The sequence below is a fragment of the Capra hircus genome, chromosome 18 (genome assembly GCF_001704415.2).
Source record: "Capra hircus breed San Clemente chromosome 18, ASM170441v1, whole genome shotgun sequence".
NCBI classification, from domain to species: domain Eukaryota; kingdom Metazoa; phylum Chordata; class Mammalia; order Artiodactyla; family Bovidae; genus Capra; species Capra hircus.
In genome coordinates, this window is record NC_030825.1 from 9015872 (window position 1) to 9033412 (window position 17541).

Consider the following 17541-nt stretch of genomic DNA (forward strand, 5'->3'; position numbering starts at 1 on the left):
GCCAGGAAGATCCCCAAAGCCCTTGAGATGGCTATCATGGTGTGATTATGGAGACGAGGGTTGAGGGCAGGAGGCATCTGAGCTCCTGGACTCTGTTCCTGGGACACAAACCCAACCCTCAGGGCAGAGGCGAGTCTCATTTCCTTCCTAATTCACCTGGCAAGTGGTTATTCATTCCTCTACAAAACGACATGCCCCGGACACTCTCTGGATTCCAGGAGTCTTGGACTGAAGTTACCCTGCCACAGAAGTCACAACACTCTTGCTTCAGCGTACACCTCAGTTACGGGTACTTTCAACTCACCAAACGCTGAAGGTGGGAAAGGTGACAATCAGGGGGCAATCAAGGGTGATTCCTTCTGTGGAGCAGTGGATGTTGTGGGGGTGGGTGTCAGCTCAGGAGGGACCCAAGTGCGCACCTCTCTTCCCTATGCCACCTTCAGCTAGGTCAGCTGGGTACCTTAAAATCTGCCATGGCAGGACTTTCCACCATGGGAAATGGCAAAAGCTACAAATGAGTGGTTTCGTTTGTTTTTTCCTGAGAGTCAGTTATTAAACGTTTACCAGCTTATCACTGGTCACTGGCAACCATGTTAGTGTGTCTGAGCTTCTGGTGCTCAGAAAGAACCTCTTAATTCTTTGTAGAAGAAACAGCACTGCATCCTGTACAAATAGGTATTTATTGCTCTGTGAAAGGAATACTTACCATTTCCTATAGTGCTTCAAGTTTTCAAAGTTTTTGTCTTCTGGAAAAAAATGTTATCACTATCAGCCTGAGCCCTGAACCTCATTCATTTTCACAGCCTCAAAGAACTTTACTCCACAAATGAATCCTTCTTTTCTGGCATTCTTTCAACATATATCCATGCCCAAGTGCCACACTCCACCTTCTTTTGATTTTTTTGAAGACCACCTTTCAATACAACACTGCCCTTCTCTTCAGAGCCAAGACTTTTCAAAGGTGCTTGAATCCTCAGCTCCACCTAGGCTTCCACCCCTTCTCCCTCCCCCACACTACACTGTTACAAGGTCACACAAGCCAGAGGAACCAAATCAACTGGCACCTCAGCCCTACTTTGACTCAGTGAAACTCCCTCCTCCATAACTCCCTTGACAACCTGAGGCACATTTCCCTATGGTTTATCTTCTACCTCTATGCCTACTCCTCCTCCGCACACAGAGCTTCTTCTCCTGACCTGAAATATCTATGTAAATGTATACAGGAAACTCACCCAACTGACAGCTACAGAGACGTCTGGGGCATTAAGTAATACTGGGGTATAAAGGAGGATGCCTAACTTTTACTCTGTAAAACTTAACAAACTGCTTGAATGCTCTATAGAAAGCTGCTACTTACACAAGTTTTAAAAAATTAAGTGACCCCAAGGTTTCATTCTGCTCTATAAACATTCACAGTTCACTATGCACACTGGCCCACAGGGCATTAGCTGCCACCTGCATGCTGCCATCTCCCAATTCTGCTCTAGTCTGTGATCCTAATAAGCTCTAGGTTCTAACACTCAGAAGTCCAAAAGCATCCATCTCCACCTGGATCTTACACATACATACTGCAAACTCAGCACTGCACACCACACCTCTGTTGAACTCCCTCCCACACAGGGCAGGGACCATCAGCATGAAACATAAATCAAATGCCTGAGGCTTCCCTGGACTCTTCTTAAACCGTCCACCTAGTCAGAAATGCTGATTCTAGGTCCAAATTTCCCTCAAAGCCCTGATCCCCAAACCCTTCTTTAACTCAGGCCCTAATTTCTCATTTATGTTGGGGCAAAACCCGAATTGGTCTTCCTGAGTATAATCTCCCATCTCTTTCAATTTATGCCCCAAACCATAACCAGAAAAATATTACTGAAGTACAGAAACACATCATCCTTCCAACTAAGGCCCCCCATAAATCCCTAATCATCATTTCTAAAGCCCCAAGTGGTTTTCAGAGCACTGAAGATAAAATTGGAACAGAATTCAAAGCTGTTTGTGGTCTTCCTTTACTAAATAGTTCTCGTATTCTGTTCAGGTTAAACAACTTTAAGTTCCTGAGAATGTATTTCATTATCACTGTTTGCCAAAGGTCATCTTTGCTAAGTAGCTTTCTTGGAATGGCTTCTTCCTGAAGGCCAGGCATGGATGCCCTGTGTTTCCATGACACCTGACTAATCATAGTACTTACTATACTACTGTAATAGTTAACTTGTCAGCTTACTACAACCTTCTGAAGACACAATGTCTCACTTCTGTACCTGTACTTGGTCTCAGGGAGGCTAGGAGGGGAAGGGGTAACTGAATAAATATTCATAAATCTGAGTCTTAAAAGGAACCTCAGAATTAATTCTGCTTCTTCCTCCATATCTTCAATGAATCTTTGTTACCCTGTTTAACTCCCATGCTAAATGAATGTCCAGCCTTTTCAATGCCTCTTGTGATGGGGAAATCACTAGTAAACACTGATGCTCAACAAGGCCTCCTACCATACATGTACACAGAGTTCACTACAAGGAACTCAAGGCTCACAGTCTGCTGAAACCTTATCCAACAGGAAGTTCAAGCCCCTGCTGTGGCCATGACTGGAAGCTGGCTTCCAGATTCACAGGTCTCAGAAACACTGCATGGCCAAAGGAACATTGCCAGGATGGCTGCTAGAAATGAATCCGGAAAGAAGAACCCTGCACCCAGCAAAAAGGAAGCACAGAGTCCCAGGAGATAACTGGCACCCAGGGTGGTCCCTTCAACCAAATGGAGAAGGTAAGTCTGCTCAGACTTAAATCCTAGCCAGAAGCAATTTTATCAGTGTTAAACATTTAACCTTTTGGAAAAGAGCTCTTTAAAAACAATCAAGTTGGAACATTTTCATAGAGTTAACACAGCTGGGATTTCCCCAAACTCTTGCTATGCTTTCAATGTTTAGGCTCCAGAACTGCCACACTGCCAAAAGAGAAGTCTAGTGGCACCATTCAGCCCTAATTCCAAGACAGTCTAAAAGAACAGAGGAAATATGATTAGAATCAATAGTTTTATTGAAGCTTAAGGTACTCAAATGTTAACAGGTCATAGGCAAGGGGAAGAAACAGAAGTCTCAGATGCGTTGTTAGAGGAGGGAGGGTACAAACAGCTCTGCCCGACAAACATTCCAGATCCAGGGCTTCCATACTTCTCCAAGGCTTGATTTCTCATGGGTCACTTTCCAGTCAAAGGATTTTAGAGACCAAATGCAATAGGATTCCTTCAGTTACCAATCAAGAGTCTTTGGGTCTTCTCTCAGGCAAGGCATCCAGTGAAAATAAGATCTAGTTTTCAGATTCCTCTGGAGGATTAAAAAGTCTCTTTCGCATTGCATTGCCAAGCTCCCTGCTCTTGTTCCTCTTTTCCATGTACTAGAAAATAAAAGGAAGGGGAGAGAAAAGAGACAGCAGATTATATCGCTATTTACATACTAAGCTTATAATATATACACCAATAAAGATATATTTTAAAGGTGCAAGAGGGGTTCTTAGGTAGAGTGGGAAAAAAGTAAAAGCAGATTCAAGTTGAAAAAACTGAGTACATGTAAACAGCTGGACATCAAAATCTTTCAGCTGTCAGATATAGAAAGAAGCCAAAGAAACAAGATTAGTGGCAAAGCACTGACCAGGAACTCCAGCTTCCATTCCCTGAGCCCTGATGTTCATATCTTTGAGGTACTTACTTGATTTTCTGGGCCAGTAACCTCAAATATAAAGAGTTGGGCTTGATAATCTTTAAGAAGTTTTCTAAGTCTAAAGTTTTGACTCAAGAGTTCTAACATATCTTCTGGAATAGTAGCAATTTTCAAACGTATCTTTTTCTTCATCAAAGGGCCACTTCAAATAACAGATGTCTCTTTAACAAAAACATTCCTTTTATCTGTCCTACATTATTTTTCCTCATAGCCTGCTAGGGGGAGAAGGGTATTTTATTGCTTTAAAAGGTTAAAGAAGAAAATTCTAGAACATGGAGGGATACCTGTTCTAAGAAAAATATTTGATATCTCTCTTCATATCATATGAAGCCTCTAAAATCAGCTTGGAAAGAGGATTCTAAAGGTAAGTCTTCAGAAGACAGTACTTTGTAGCCAATAAAATAAGTCATAGAGCAAATTGAAACAGAGCTTATATTAAAATATATGTTATGAAATCTTCAAAAGGAGTCAAGATGGCCCCTGAATTAAAAAAAAAAAAAGATACAAAGGGTGATTATTATGTTATTCACAAAATGCCACTAAACAATGCAGAAACCAAACCAAACAAGTAAAAGGAACAAAAGAGGACACTGCAAAAGTAGTATTAGTGATTATCTCAATAAAAAGGACAAAAGCAGAAACACAGCAGCAAAGACAGGGTCAGAGAGAACTGGCCAGACCTTTTTTCTAGTTAAAAGCTTCAAAGAATGAAGTACTTAAATGACACATGAAGGAAATGGTAGGAGGAGAGCATTAGGAGCAGTAAATGGGAAACTGGGAAGCATTAAAAGCAAAGAGGAAATAAATGAGCACAGGTTTGGAGAACTGAAGGATGAAAGAACAGATAGAAAACAATCTATAAATCAGAAAATGAAGCAACATAAAAACCACAGAGAGGACTAGAAAGTAGTCAAGGAGAAAATCTGAAATTTATACAAAAACAAACTGGGACAAAATAAGAATCTAAAATTTAAAGGATTAAATCTACCAACATTCTTCTACCAAATAGTTCCTGACAGTTCAGGACCACCTAGGGAGGAAATTTCATATGAAGATATAATTACCAAACCAATGACAAAAATCACTAAACTGTGAGGATAAAAAAACCTAAACTTAGGAAAAAGGCTATCTTACACAACTGAAAGCATGTAAGAAATAAATACCTATACCAAATAAAACAGTATGGGCTTACTTTTCCATAATCTTATTTAAAAAGGAAGACAGCCCTAGGTTTAGTTTCCATACAAAATACCCTTTACATATAAAGAAAAAGTGTTTCAAAAATCAGTTTAAAACATATACCCATTTGTGCACATGAAGAAAATTATCAGAACTCCAGGAAGTTCTTCAAACAGTAAAGATGCTGTAAAGGGATTCCAGGAAGGAAGGAGGAAAAAAGCCCCAAAGTAGAAACCAGGAAAAAATGATTAAAGATAGATGCCGAATGTCTTCAAATATCTAATATCTTTCAATATGAGGCTCATGGGGGGAGAAAGTTCAAAAGTACAGAAAATAAAATTGGAAGGCAGATTTTTAGTTGTTACATATTTTTAAAGGTTCTGGACATAAAATTTCTGATGAATAAAACAGAAATGGAATTAAATTTCTTTTCAAAGATTTAAAATGCACTCTGTTCAGTCTGCCGTACCTACAAAAAGACAATAAACTTTGGCTATTTGCCCAAGTCCAAGTCATAGCCTAAAGCTGTGTTCAGGAAATGAGTCTTTCCAAACAAGTCAAACTAGATCCCTATGGGCTGTATATACTATAATTATAAAGAAATTCCAAGTTTTAAGGCTGGAAAGAGCCTAAATCTAGCCTCCTCATGTTATACAAGGAAATTGAGGCCCAGAGAGTTTTAGTTACCTGCTAGAGCTAAAAGCTGATCAACAATTCTTTCTGCTGTACAGATTCAACTTCTCAAACCTTAAAATTCATCCAGAGGAGTTACAGTGATTATTTTAAGATAGTTGCTTTCATTTATGTACATGCAAAAAAATCAGCAATGTTCCAAAAGATTGTCCCCAGAAGACGCTTTCATTTCTCCTCTTGACTTTAGGGGAAGACATACCTATAAAGTCAAGTTTTGGTGTTATATGAAAACTTGCCCAAAAAAAATTAATAATGGTAGTAATAAATAATATTGCTCCAAAACAGTCTTTTCAACTGCTCAACCATTTCCATCCTTTAATGTTTTCCTTACCTCATTCTTCAAGCATTTTCTCATCTCCCGATCAAGATCATTGCAATGACCAAAAAATTTCAGAATGCTGTGCTAAAAGGAAGAAAAGGGGTAAAATATTTCATCCCATAATATGCTAAGGTCTCTGGCTCAGAACTGAAATAGTTAATGTGTCACCTTGTCAATAAGCAAATGGCTAATAGTTAATCAAACAGTTAACCCATAAGTACAAAATATACAAATAAATGGGCTTACCCTAGCATTCCTACAAATAAAGAAGAAATGTTCTATAGGTAGAAATGAAAAATAAAAAAGACTTTTCTTTGATAAAAGAGAAGCCTATTAACCTCCCAAAACCTCAAAATGACCTAGTGAAAAGCATTTTATTACCTAATACCCTTTCTTTAAGGGCATGTTATCCATCCTCTATTACAGAGTGATGTCCAAATGCAGTGTAGCCATATTGACATGACAGTAACTTCCTTCATGAGCAAACACCCCTGTCCCATAGAAGAGTTACCTATGAAACACTTGGTGCCAAAGCCATTTTCTCTATTTGCCTCTATTTCTCTCATTTGCCTCTATTCAAAATGTCATCAAAATAAATTAAAAACACATAACACTAATATTACACAACCTGTATGAGCCATATAAACAAGTCACTAATTCACAATAAAAGGAAATCAATGCTTAATATTCAAAGTCTGCTCTGCTTTGCCATACTTGGTGTGTTTGCACATCGCCATTTTCAAGCGTAGGTCAGAGAGCATGGTGATCTCCTATAATGACATGCCATAAATGCTGAACTTGTAACAATGAGCACTTTTTCCCTTTTCTTTCTAATTAAGGCTTTCATGGAAACCAGACAACACATAATTAGTAATAGTCATGCTATTTCTTTTTTCCCTGTTTCTTTACCACTTTAAATGTACTTTTCTTGTCCACACTGAGTAAATGATCAGAGTTTTTCTGGCAAGGATTTAAGGTTTCCTAGTGATTACCTAATGACCTTTTCAGGATAAATAATTCCTGTGCACAAATTGCCTCCTTGACAATACAAAGGGACAATGCTTTTTCATACACCTTCTGGCCAAACAGAAACAATAGACAGGATTAAAATTTTAGAATGTAACACAATATTTCATATTTTACTTTATATTTATTGATATCATCCCATATTCATACACCTTATTTTAAAAATTCAAGATAACAAAAGAATTTTTTTTTTAATTCAAGACAAAAGCTAATTTATACTCTCACTTTCACCTCAACATTAAGCCCAAATGAGAATAATACTCTGTGACATAACATGAAAAACAAAACCCAAAAATGCCCCAGTGGCATTGATAAAAGAAATGTCCATGAATTTGGAGGAAAATGGATACATGTATATGTATGGCTGAGCCTCTTTGCTGTCTACCTGAAACTATCACAATATTGTTAATCGGCTATATTCCAATATAAAATAAAAAGTTGAAAAGTAAAAGAAATGCCCTTGGAGTGTACTTCTCTTGTATACACATGACATGAGCCTCCAGTGCCTGGTGTCTATTTCTAGAGAGCAAACTGGCAGAGCTACTGATTGGGTAAGTGAATCAATCAGGGTCTGGAGGACAGTGTCCCAGCACTAGGGACACAATAGTGAGCATGGTGGACCTGGGCCCCACTCTCATAGCCAGAAGGAAAAGAAAATATGAAGTGATCACTATACAGCAGCAGTTCTCAAAGTGTAGTCCCAGGACTACTCAAAACCTTTTCAGGAGAAGGTAAAATCTACCTTCCTAATAACTGAGGATCTTATTTGTTTTCTTCACTTTCATTCTCTCACAAGGGTACAGTAGATTTTTCCAGAGGCTACATGACCTGTAATATCAGCACAGACTAAGCGAAGTGGCAGATATGAGAATCCAGCTGTATTCTATTAAACCAAACATTAAAAAGAACTGCAAAAATGTAAAAGCAATGTCATTCTTTACACCCTTTTATTGTTTTGGAAAATAAGGTATTTTTTTAATGAAAAATAACTATTAATGTGTAATGGTTTATTATTGTCATTTTAAAATAAATTAGTATTTTTCAACTACTCACTTTTAACTTCTAATTCAACAAATATTGATAGATACAGCCCACATAAACAAAAGTTCTTTGGGGTCCTCAATAACTCTGAAGAATGTAAAGGAATTCTGAGACTAAAAAGTGTGAGAGTAACTGCCATAGAGTTGGAAATAATACGTAAAGTATTACTGAAGTATAGAGTAATTATAGCAAGGGAATCCAGGCCAAGAAAGAAAAGGAAGAGGAAATGACAAATTAAGCAGAATAAAGCCTGGAGGATGATAAAACCTTATCAAGCAAGTGAGAAGTGGAGACAGTGAGAAAATCTTTAAGTTAAACAAAGGGAGAAAGCAAGTAAAAAAGCCTAGGAGACAGAAACACGCTCCAGTACAACTGCAGACAGAGCAAGCAGGAAGGATGCGGGGTAGGAGGGTGGTCAAGCCCAAGAGTAAGTAGGGGCCAGTACACGAAGGCCCCAAAACATAAAGAAATATAGAATTTATGCCACAGGCAAAGGGAGCCATTAAAGGGGAACAATGATTAAACTTAGGACTGAGAGATCAGTCTACATGCAGTACAAGCGAATTAAGACAGAGAAGAGGACAAAACAGTCATGGGATCAGGTGACCCCAGTAAGATAATGTCAAAATCAACTGTGTTAAGAATAAACATATAAATCAGTGGAACAGACTAAAGAGCCCAGAAGTAGGCCCATTCACATATGGGCAACTGAATTTTGACAAAAGCACCAAGGTAATTTAGTGGGGAAAGAAAGCTCTTCAACAAGTGGTGCTGGAATAACTGGGTATCCACAGGGAGAGAAATAAACCTTGACTCATACCTCACGACATACACAAAAACTAAGTTGAATCACAGACCTAAATTTCAAAAACTAAAACTATAAAATTTCCAGAAGAAAAAAATAGGAGAGAACTCTCTGTGACCAGGAAATTGACAAAGATCCCTAGAACAAAAAAAAAAAAAAACATAAACAATGAATGAAAAACCTAGTAAATTATTATAGACTTCATCAAACTTACAAACTCTTTGTAACACATCTTTAAGAAAATAAAAAAGGACACCACAGACTGGGAGAAAATATCTACAACACACTTTGTATGCTGAATGATAAAAAGAATTCTTACAACTCAATAATAAGACTTCACCCAATTTTTAAATATGGGCAAAAGACATTATGTGAATGTCCAGTAAGTACATGAAAAGATGCCTAAAGTCATCAGCCCAAGGGAAACACAATTTAAACTCAAATAATATACTATTACACATCCACAGAATGGCTAAAGTTAAAAAGACAATATCAATTCTTAATCTAGATGTATGGTGGAAATAGTTTGCTGAAAGTGTATTGTCATCAACATTCTTTGAAACAGTATGAATATCGGACTTCACAGGTCATCAACATTCCTTACTACTTCACTTTTAGCCTTAAAGTTTTACTCATTTAAATAAGAATCTGATATATCTACAGTTTATGAAGAACATGAAGGAAATGATGCATCATGCAAAGCTAAAGAAAAACACAAATGCTTCTTATAACTGTCTCATACACCAAATATATTAAAAAAAAAAAAACTTTGACATCTGTAAAAATGTCAAATTTAATGCATTGCAAAAATGGGCTTATTTTCTATTTTGGTTTTAAAAATGGAATTTTATTTCCATTCCACTAACCAGGAGGGCATGGCAACCTACTCCAGTATTCTTGCCTGGAGAATCCCCATGGGCAGGAGAGGCTGGCTGGCTACAGTCCATGGGGTCACAAAGAATCGGACACGACTCAGTGACTAAGTACACAGCAACCATTAAGCAAACCTGCTAAATGAGGCCAGTCATAATTTAAATCTAGTTAACATGTAATTGTAAAAAATATTTCAACTTCCTTTAAGCACATAATGATAGATGTCATGGAACATGGATTGTAACTACTGTGTATCACTTCAGAATCTCCCTAATAAAACTACCAGGCTTGATTTCTACTCATCATAAAAAGGAAGTAGTTTCTAAAAACAAATCACAAGCATCAACTGCTAATCTTTACTACGCTAAGACCCATAACGAAGACATTATCATTTCCTTCTATTAATGGAGATAACATTTTACATTAGTGTATTGTATCTAGGTTTCATTGTTGCTCCAGGGTTATTTTCTGAACTCTTACATTTTTGTGACATTCCTTAAGCAAGTTAATCAAGACGTTGCATTCTTCAGTATGCAAGTGTGGAGATAAGTCAGGATGCATCTTTAGGAGGAGATGGAACACAGCAGAGCAACCTGTGGATACAAGAGTGTCTTGAATATGTGTGACTGTATTTGTTAATGCAACCTAAAATTATTTTCCGTAAGAAACGTCAGTGACCTTTATCAGAAAAGAAAGGTGACCTTAGGCAAATTAACCTGAGCCTCACCTTCCTATCCAATGACTTAGATTCCGTGGGTTATCAGGAGTATTTAGAGAACATGCAGGTTCAGAAAAAAGCAGACTAAAGAGACCCGATCCGCGAAATAGGTGCTTAACCAGAAACAGCTTGCCTATGTTAACAAGCCTGACTTCAATTACTTTTCCCATACTTCTGAAATAGATTACAACTTATTTTATTCAGGTAAAATCCTACCAGTGAAGAGAACTGGCCTAAATGTATAAGGGTTAAAGGGCCATTAGTCAGTCTCATGTTAGTGTGAATTAATATACACTGCTTTCTTCCTAAGTAACATCTGGCTGAGAAAATCTAACTAAACCCTGAAGAGAAACAAGAAGCAGATGTGGATTTTTTTTTTTTCAAATTTAGCAGATCTATCCATAAAATGCAATTATTACAATGAAAACAAGAAGCTAAAAATCCCTGAAATTAGGTTTAATTGGTTCATTCACAAGAAAAGAAAATAAGCATCCAAGGTCTAAGATAAAATATTATTTTAAGGTATTTGCTATAGTTACATTCACCTATTTCTCTATTCACCCATTTCTCTCTTAAACCAATTCTTTATGACCCAGAAGAGATTACCAAAGGAAAGAACCAATTAACTACTTTAGTCTTTTAAAAGTTCCAAGAAAGAAAACCTAGGAGAAATCATGACAGTAGGTTGGGCAAAAGTGAGTGAAATGAAGTCGCTCAGTCGTGTCCGACTCTTTGCAACCCCATGGACTGTACCCGACCAGGCTCTCCCGTCCATGGGGTCTTCCAGGCAAGAGTACTAGAATGGGTTGCCATTTCCTTCTCCAGAGGATATTCCTGACCCAGGGATCAAACCCAGGTCTCCCGCATTGTAGGCAGACGCTTTACCGTCTGAGCCACCAGGGAAATCCATTAGGCTGGGCAAAGATACATCAAAATCCATAAAAGAATAAATTGGTTAAAACTTATCAAAATTAAAACTTTCCATTTTCAAAATTAAGAAAATGAAAAGACAAGTCACCCTCTGGGTGATAATGACATGTCAATGTCAGCTCATCGATTGTAATTAGCATACCACTCTTGGAGGATGTTGACTGTGGGAGAGAGGCAGGGTATGTGTGGGCAGAGGGGGCCTGGGGGTCTCTCTGTACTTTCTGCTCAAATTTGCTATGAACCTAAAACTGTTCTAAAAAATAAAATAGTGTGTAGCTCCTCTACAAGCTACACACTAAAAGAAAATATTTGCAAATCATATATGACAAAGGATTTGCACCTAAAACATATAAAGAAAGTTTACAAACAATCTAGTGTTTAAAATATACCTCAAAATGAGCAAAAGATTTAAGTAGATATTTCACCGAAGAGGATATAGGAATGGTAAATTAAGCACATAAAAAGATGCTGAACATCACTAGTCATTAGGGAAATAGAAATTTAAACCAAAATGAGATACTACTATACATCCACCAGAATAGCTATAATCAAAAAATTAGACAATAGCAAGCACTGCTTACAATGTGGTGGAAAAGGATCTCATACAATGCTACCGGGAAGGTTAAGTAGCATAGACACTTTAGAAAACTATTTAGTAGTTTCATAAGTTAAACCCAAACTTAACATATGACCTAGAAATTTCTCTCTTAGAACATACCCAAGAGAAATGAAAACATATATCCCCACAAAGATTTATATATGAACGGTCATAGCATTATTCATAATAGTCAATACTGGAAACAATCCAAATGTCTAACAACCAAGTACTGGATAAACAAATTTGTGTATTTGTTCAATGGGACACTATTTAGCACTAAAAAGGAATAAACTTATACATGTGCCAACATGGAGGAATCTCAAAAGCACTAAGCTAAATGAAATAAAGCAGACTCAAAAGACAGTACTGTATGATTCTATTTACATGCAATGTCTAGAAAAGGCAAATCTGTAGAGGCAAAAGCTGATCAATATGGAGGTCCAAAGGTGAGAGTGAGGATTAATTTGCAAATGGCAAAAAGAAAACTTTGGGTGACAAAAATGTTCTAAAATAGGATTGTGGTAATGGTTGCATAATTGTATAAGCTTTCTAAAATCACTTAATTCGCTTAGAATGGGCAAATTTTATAGTATGTAAATTATGCCTTAATAAAGGTGTGAAAAAAGTTTCAAGAAATTCAAACAGCCTATCCACCTTCTACTCTTGACAAACGAAATCCTTAAAAATGACTAAACAAATAATTGCAGAGAATTATACCTACTACTTCAGATTTCAACTTATAAAAGTACCAAATCACTGTTCCACTGAGTGACTAATAACCTCAACCCCACCCCCTGCCACACACACAAACATACCACAGCTAAAGATCACAAATCAGGCCATTGTGCCTAGTTAAAATACTTGAGTATTTGAAATGAAAACTGAAAATGCAGCCAAGTTCAAGTTTTATTTGCCTGTCACTGACTACAATATTCTTAAATGATATAAAAATTCTGCCTCAGAAAAAAGAGGTCTCATACAGTACAGCAATTTAAGCCATCTAATATTATACCAATATTATACACCTACGCTTATATATAGTAAAAGTTATCTGGCTTCTGCCTTGCTTATTTTTTCTGAAGGAAGATGTACACTGGTTTTAGTCATCTAGAAAATGTCTTTAACATTTTATTTTTTAAGTATATTTAACAAAACATTTTTGCGTATATCTATGAACCAGCCCTCAAATGTGTGCTTTTACAGTTCAGAAACAAACTTCTGAGGTACTGAAAGCCCTCTCTAATTGGCAAAGCAAATACTTAAGAAAACTCTTGGGTACTGAAATAAACACACATATGCACATTGTATATAAGCAAAAATATATACCATGGTACATATATTTTTTTTCCTTCCTTAAAAGTTTACTTCAAATATGTATACTACTATACACACAGCCATGGTGTACTTCTATCTACTCATCTTCCCTTCTCCCTACTTATCCTAGATGATTATATCAAATAAGAAAATGGTTTCATATATAGTAGTTTACTTTTCTTGTTCTTGGTGAAAGCTACTATTTAACTTAAAGCTCTGAACACTTATTCCTTACCTAACAAATTCCTCGTTTTATCAATCATTCCCCTCTTGCCTCTACCCCATTTTTTAGTTAGATATTCTCTTCCTCTCCTTTCCTCCCATCTACCAGCTTCAGCTAACTGTTGGTGCATACACATATGTACTGGGGTACTCTTGGGTATAATATACAAAGTATAACTATAAAACAATAACATTGTTCTTAGAGCACATTTAAATGAGTGCTGACACCTTTCAGTAGTCATCTTTAACAGCCTATTCTAATAACACTATTATAACTCGAGTAACATTTTATGGAATGAATAAAAGTCAAATATATATTCCATATTCTTATTTTTAAAATTTGTTCAAAGCCATAATAATATATTATTAGAATAGAAATAATTTGTTGAATACTTACAATGTGCAGGCACAAGTTTTATCATTCTTCCAATAACTGTAAGAAGCAGGTATCTTTTTAAATTCAGCTAAACCATAAGAAATTGCTTTTTTGTAGGTCAAAATATGTGTTACTCAATATTTTCATAGCAAAACTAAGCCCCAGGTCACACAGTAAATAGCAGAGTTACTGCTAAGTCACTTCAGTCGTGTCTGACTGTGTGCAACCCCATAGACAGCAGCCCACCAGGCTTCCTCGTCCCTGGAATTCTCCAGGCAAGAACACTGCAGTGGGCCACCATTTCCTTCTCCAATGCATGAAAGTGAAAAGTGAAAGTGAAGTCGCTCAATCGTGTCCGACCCTCAGCGACCCCATGGACTGCAGCCTTTCAGGCTCCTCCATCCATGGGATTTTCCAGGCAAGAGTACTGGAGTGGGTGCCTTTGCCTTCTCCGAACAGTTACTACCCAACGTACTACCCAACGTAATCTCTCACCGTGACAGATTTCTCCCACTTTCAAAATAAGAAAGATATGCCTTCCCAGCAGTTTGTGAATGAAATAAATACAGATAGAAAAAACTACTCCCCAGAGAACCTCTGGTTAGCTACAAGTTCAACAGGGACTAATCTCAGGCTGAGGTTCAAAGAAGTCAATGTAACACTATCCTGTATTACTAGAAACAAGAGTATCTGTCTATATCAAGAAAAAGAAAAGTATAGTGCTTGTCCTGATCAGCCATGTCCAGAACACTGACAATCTGAATATCCCTGGGGCGAATGCTCAGGAAGGAGATGGCTCTGACCTTAGGTTTAAACAGGAAGCCATTCATGAAATTGGGAATATTTACTAAGGGAAACCCACAACAGAGAAAATAGATAAAAGGAACAGCCAGGTTAAGTAGAAAAAGTAATGGATTTGAAGGGAGAAGATGTGGGTCTGAAGGTAAAAACTGTGGACACAACTATTCACAAGTTGTATCACTTTGGCTACTTAATCTGAAATGTAAGTCTCTTCTTCCATAAAATGGAATTAGCTCTAGACCTATATCAAGAGTAAGTGTGACAAATGTAGTATCATTAGTAATCTGAAGTGTTCTGTCACCTGATGGGAAAGGCTGAACCGAACTGACTCTGAGATGTGTCCGAGGACAGGACTGGAAATCAAACTGGAAGTTACAGGGGCAGATGCCATTTTCCTGGAGCTGTCCAACATTGAAACAAGCTGCTGTGTGAACTTCTCATTTATCTGGCCTCCTGTGCCCAAGAGACTGGCTAAGTAAGGATGTCACAGTGTATATTCTTACATTGCATCCTTTAGTTTTTTTCTCAAATCTAAGTTCACAATTAAATGTAAGCCATTTCTCAAAATAAAATTTGCACTCAAAGGATAAACACTTGTTACTGTTAATACAGAAAACAGTTTCAAAAGGTAGCACCAAGATAATTACAAACAAACACGGTGTATTAAAAAAAAAAGTGAAGGGAACATTCATTTGTGGTAAGATTTAGTGTAAGGGTGTTCTAATGAGAAAGAGAGGGATAACTCTATTCAAACAGTTATTATTTAGTTAAACACAAAACTTCAGTTCATTTGTACACTGGCATTTAGAAACCATCAGAACAGTTTACTTCTCACAATTACAACTCTTCTCTCTCCATGCCAATCCCATCCACTTCCTCAGGTATGCACAGATTGATACCAAAATAGTCTGCTTGAACTTGTAAAAATGTTCATCTGTGACATCTGATATTTTTATAACTGTCTAATAGGTCCCTGCAAAGAAATCGTAACTTTTACTTGGGGGTGAGCTGGGAGGGTCGAAGCAATAGGGAGTTCTCGCTAAAGATACAAAATTTATGATTTTATTTTATTCACTGCTTCACCTTATTCTACCAAGACTCTGAGGTAAAATCTAACAAGTAGTCTATGATAGATTTCAACCACCAGGTGGCACAATTTTAGAAGAAAAAAAACAACACAAGCAATATATGAATTCTAGTGTAGAAAAGAGAGGAAACATTCTAATAACACACTTTAGATCTATAATCACAAGAGGAAACCCTATATTTTAATGCCACTAAGGCTTTCTTTAGAGAGATTTTGCTATTGTGTGGCTTCACCAGAAAGAAATTCACACTACAGTTACAATTTCTCATGTCATTTTAAAACAAGGCCAGAAGTCTCTTGTTCAGAGCCTAAAGAATCCGTTCTCCAGGAAAAAACTGCTCTCTAAAACATATATTTTTTTTAAGTCTAATTTCAGAAAGCTCTGGAATTAGTTAAATTAGTATCTCTCTACTTCAAACCTCACTGTATTGAGCAGAAGTAGCAGACATTAGCAGGGGACGACCTTCCCCACCCACTTTTACTTATCACAGCTGCAAAATGACCAAATCTAAACAGAGGCTTCTGATTAGGTGACAAGTGCTCCGAGTACAGACCATGCCCCTACTGCTAGTGAGAGCAACCTCACGTCATTTCTTAAGGCATGGGCCCAGTTGTAGCGTTCCCTGAACTAGGATTTATCACCGCTTTCTTGGTGCTGAGCCCTCTGTCAAATCACGTGAAGTTCAGAGCAAAAAAGAAAATTAGTCCATAACCATCAAAGAACACACAGGCTAGTAGGGGAGGAGATATTCTCCTAAATGCACGTAGTATATGCCTAATAAATGTTTCCTGAATGCAGTACTATCACAGATTTGAGCACTGATTCAGACCTTAACATAGTTTTTCTTTTTTAAAAAAGGTGGGAAATGGATCGTTTTAAATCAACCAAACATGTGCAGGAGCCTGTATGAACAGGACTTGTGTCTCCTTTATGCAAATTTCCTTTATGCATTTAAATCACTACTAGGATTTACTTAACTCTTCATAAACTACTTACTACTTACTTACGTGAAACAAGCTCGGTCATCTTTAAACCCGATAAAAGGGATCTACCTTTTCTTGAAAAGCCTACTGATGAGGATCTTACTGGATTCTCGCATCGCAAGACGGACCGGCGGAAAATTTCACTGCAGCTGAGAGGCGCCCTAGCAGGCTCCCACAAGCAAACCCTGATCGCCTGGATCCCCAAGAGCAATAACAAGCATACACCGTAGGGAGCGCTCACCGTGTCAGACACGTAGTTAAGCGCTTCTCACAACCTAGGCGCTGGATTACACCCATTTCTCAGGCGAGGAAACCGAGGAGGGAGGAGCCTGCCCAAGGTCACCAGCTCGAGAGTTGTGGGGCAGAGAGCTAACGTCTACCCCGAAGCCTGCGCTCAACTACCAGCGCATCCTCAGAGAATGTCCGAGGGCGGAGGGCTCAGGTCGACCTAGCCCGCCCCGGGAAACCCAGTGCGGCGGTCCCGACCCCCGAGGCCGGCGGAAAGTCCCAGCAGGACGGGACACGGCGGGGCGCGACCCTGAGGAACCTGAGGGGGGCCGGTGGGTGTCCCGCGGCCTCCCCGCACAACGCGGCCGGGAAGAGAGCGCGCCGCCGAACGGCCCGGACCCCCGAGACTCACCCGACTCGCGGCCACAGCCGGAGAGCGGAAGCGGTATTCACCCGCGAAGACTCTGCGCCTCCAAACGCGCGGTCTGGACGCGGGAGCCGGGCCAGCTCCGGGTGGCGAAGACACGGCGCCCTCCGCCGCTGACACCGCTCGGCCAGCCCCCGCCGCTCGCCGCCTCAGGCGCCTGCGCCGCCCTGCCTGGACGGGCCCATTTTCAGGCGCTGTGAGGGGAGGG

The 17541-nt window shown here is 38.5% G+C and overlaps 1 protein-coding gene across 1 annotated transcript; it reads right to left on the minus strand.

Annotated features, from left to right (window-relative positions):
• CMC2 (C-X9-C motif containing 2) lies at positions 3010–17472 on the minus strand. The gene is made up of 4 exons (XM_018061757.1): positions 17319–17472; positions 10129–10241; positions 5916–5987; positions 3010–3389 (listed from the first exon to the last, which is right to left on the minus strand). The coding sequence occupies exons 2-4, from the start codon at positions 10207–10209 to the stop codon at positions 3303–3305; spliced, it is 240 nt and encodes a 79-aa protein (XP_017917246.1). The 5' UTR covers positions 10210–10241; positions 17319–17472; the 3' UTR covers positions 3010–3302.

What these genes read in the sequence shown, in the direction of transcription:
- CMC2 (XM_018061757.1), bottom strand. Translation starts at nt 10,209, where the DNA reads ATGCATCCTGACTTATCTCCACACTTGCATACTGAAGAATGCAACGTC. An exon ending in TTAAGGAATGTCACAAAAAT is followed by an intron (nt 5,988 to 10,128) that starts GTAAGAGTTCAG and finishes TCTTCCTTTTAG; the next exon opens with CACAGCATTCTGAAATTTTT. An exon ending in GAAAATGCTTGAAGAATGAG is followed by an intron (nt 3,390 to 5,915) that starts GTAAGGAAAACA and finishes TTTATTTTCTAG; the next exon opens with TACATGGAAAAGAGGAACAA.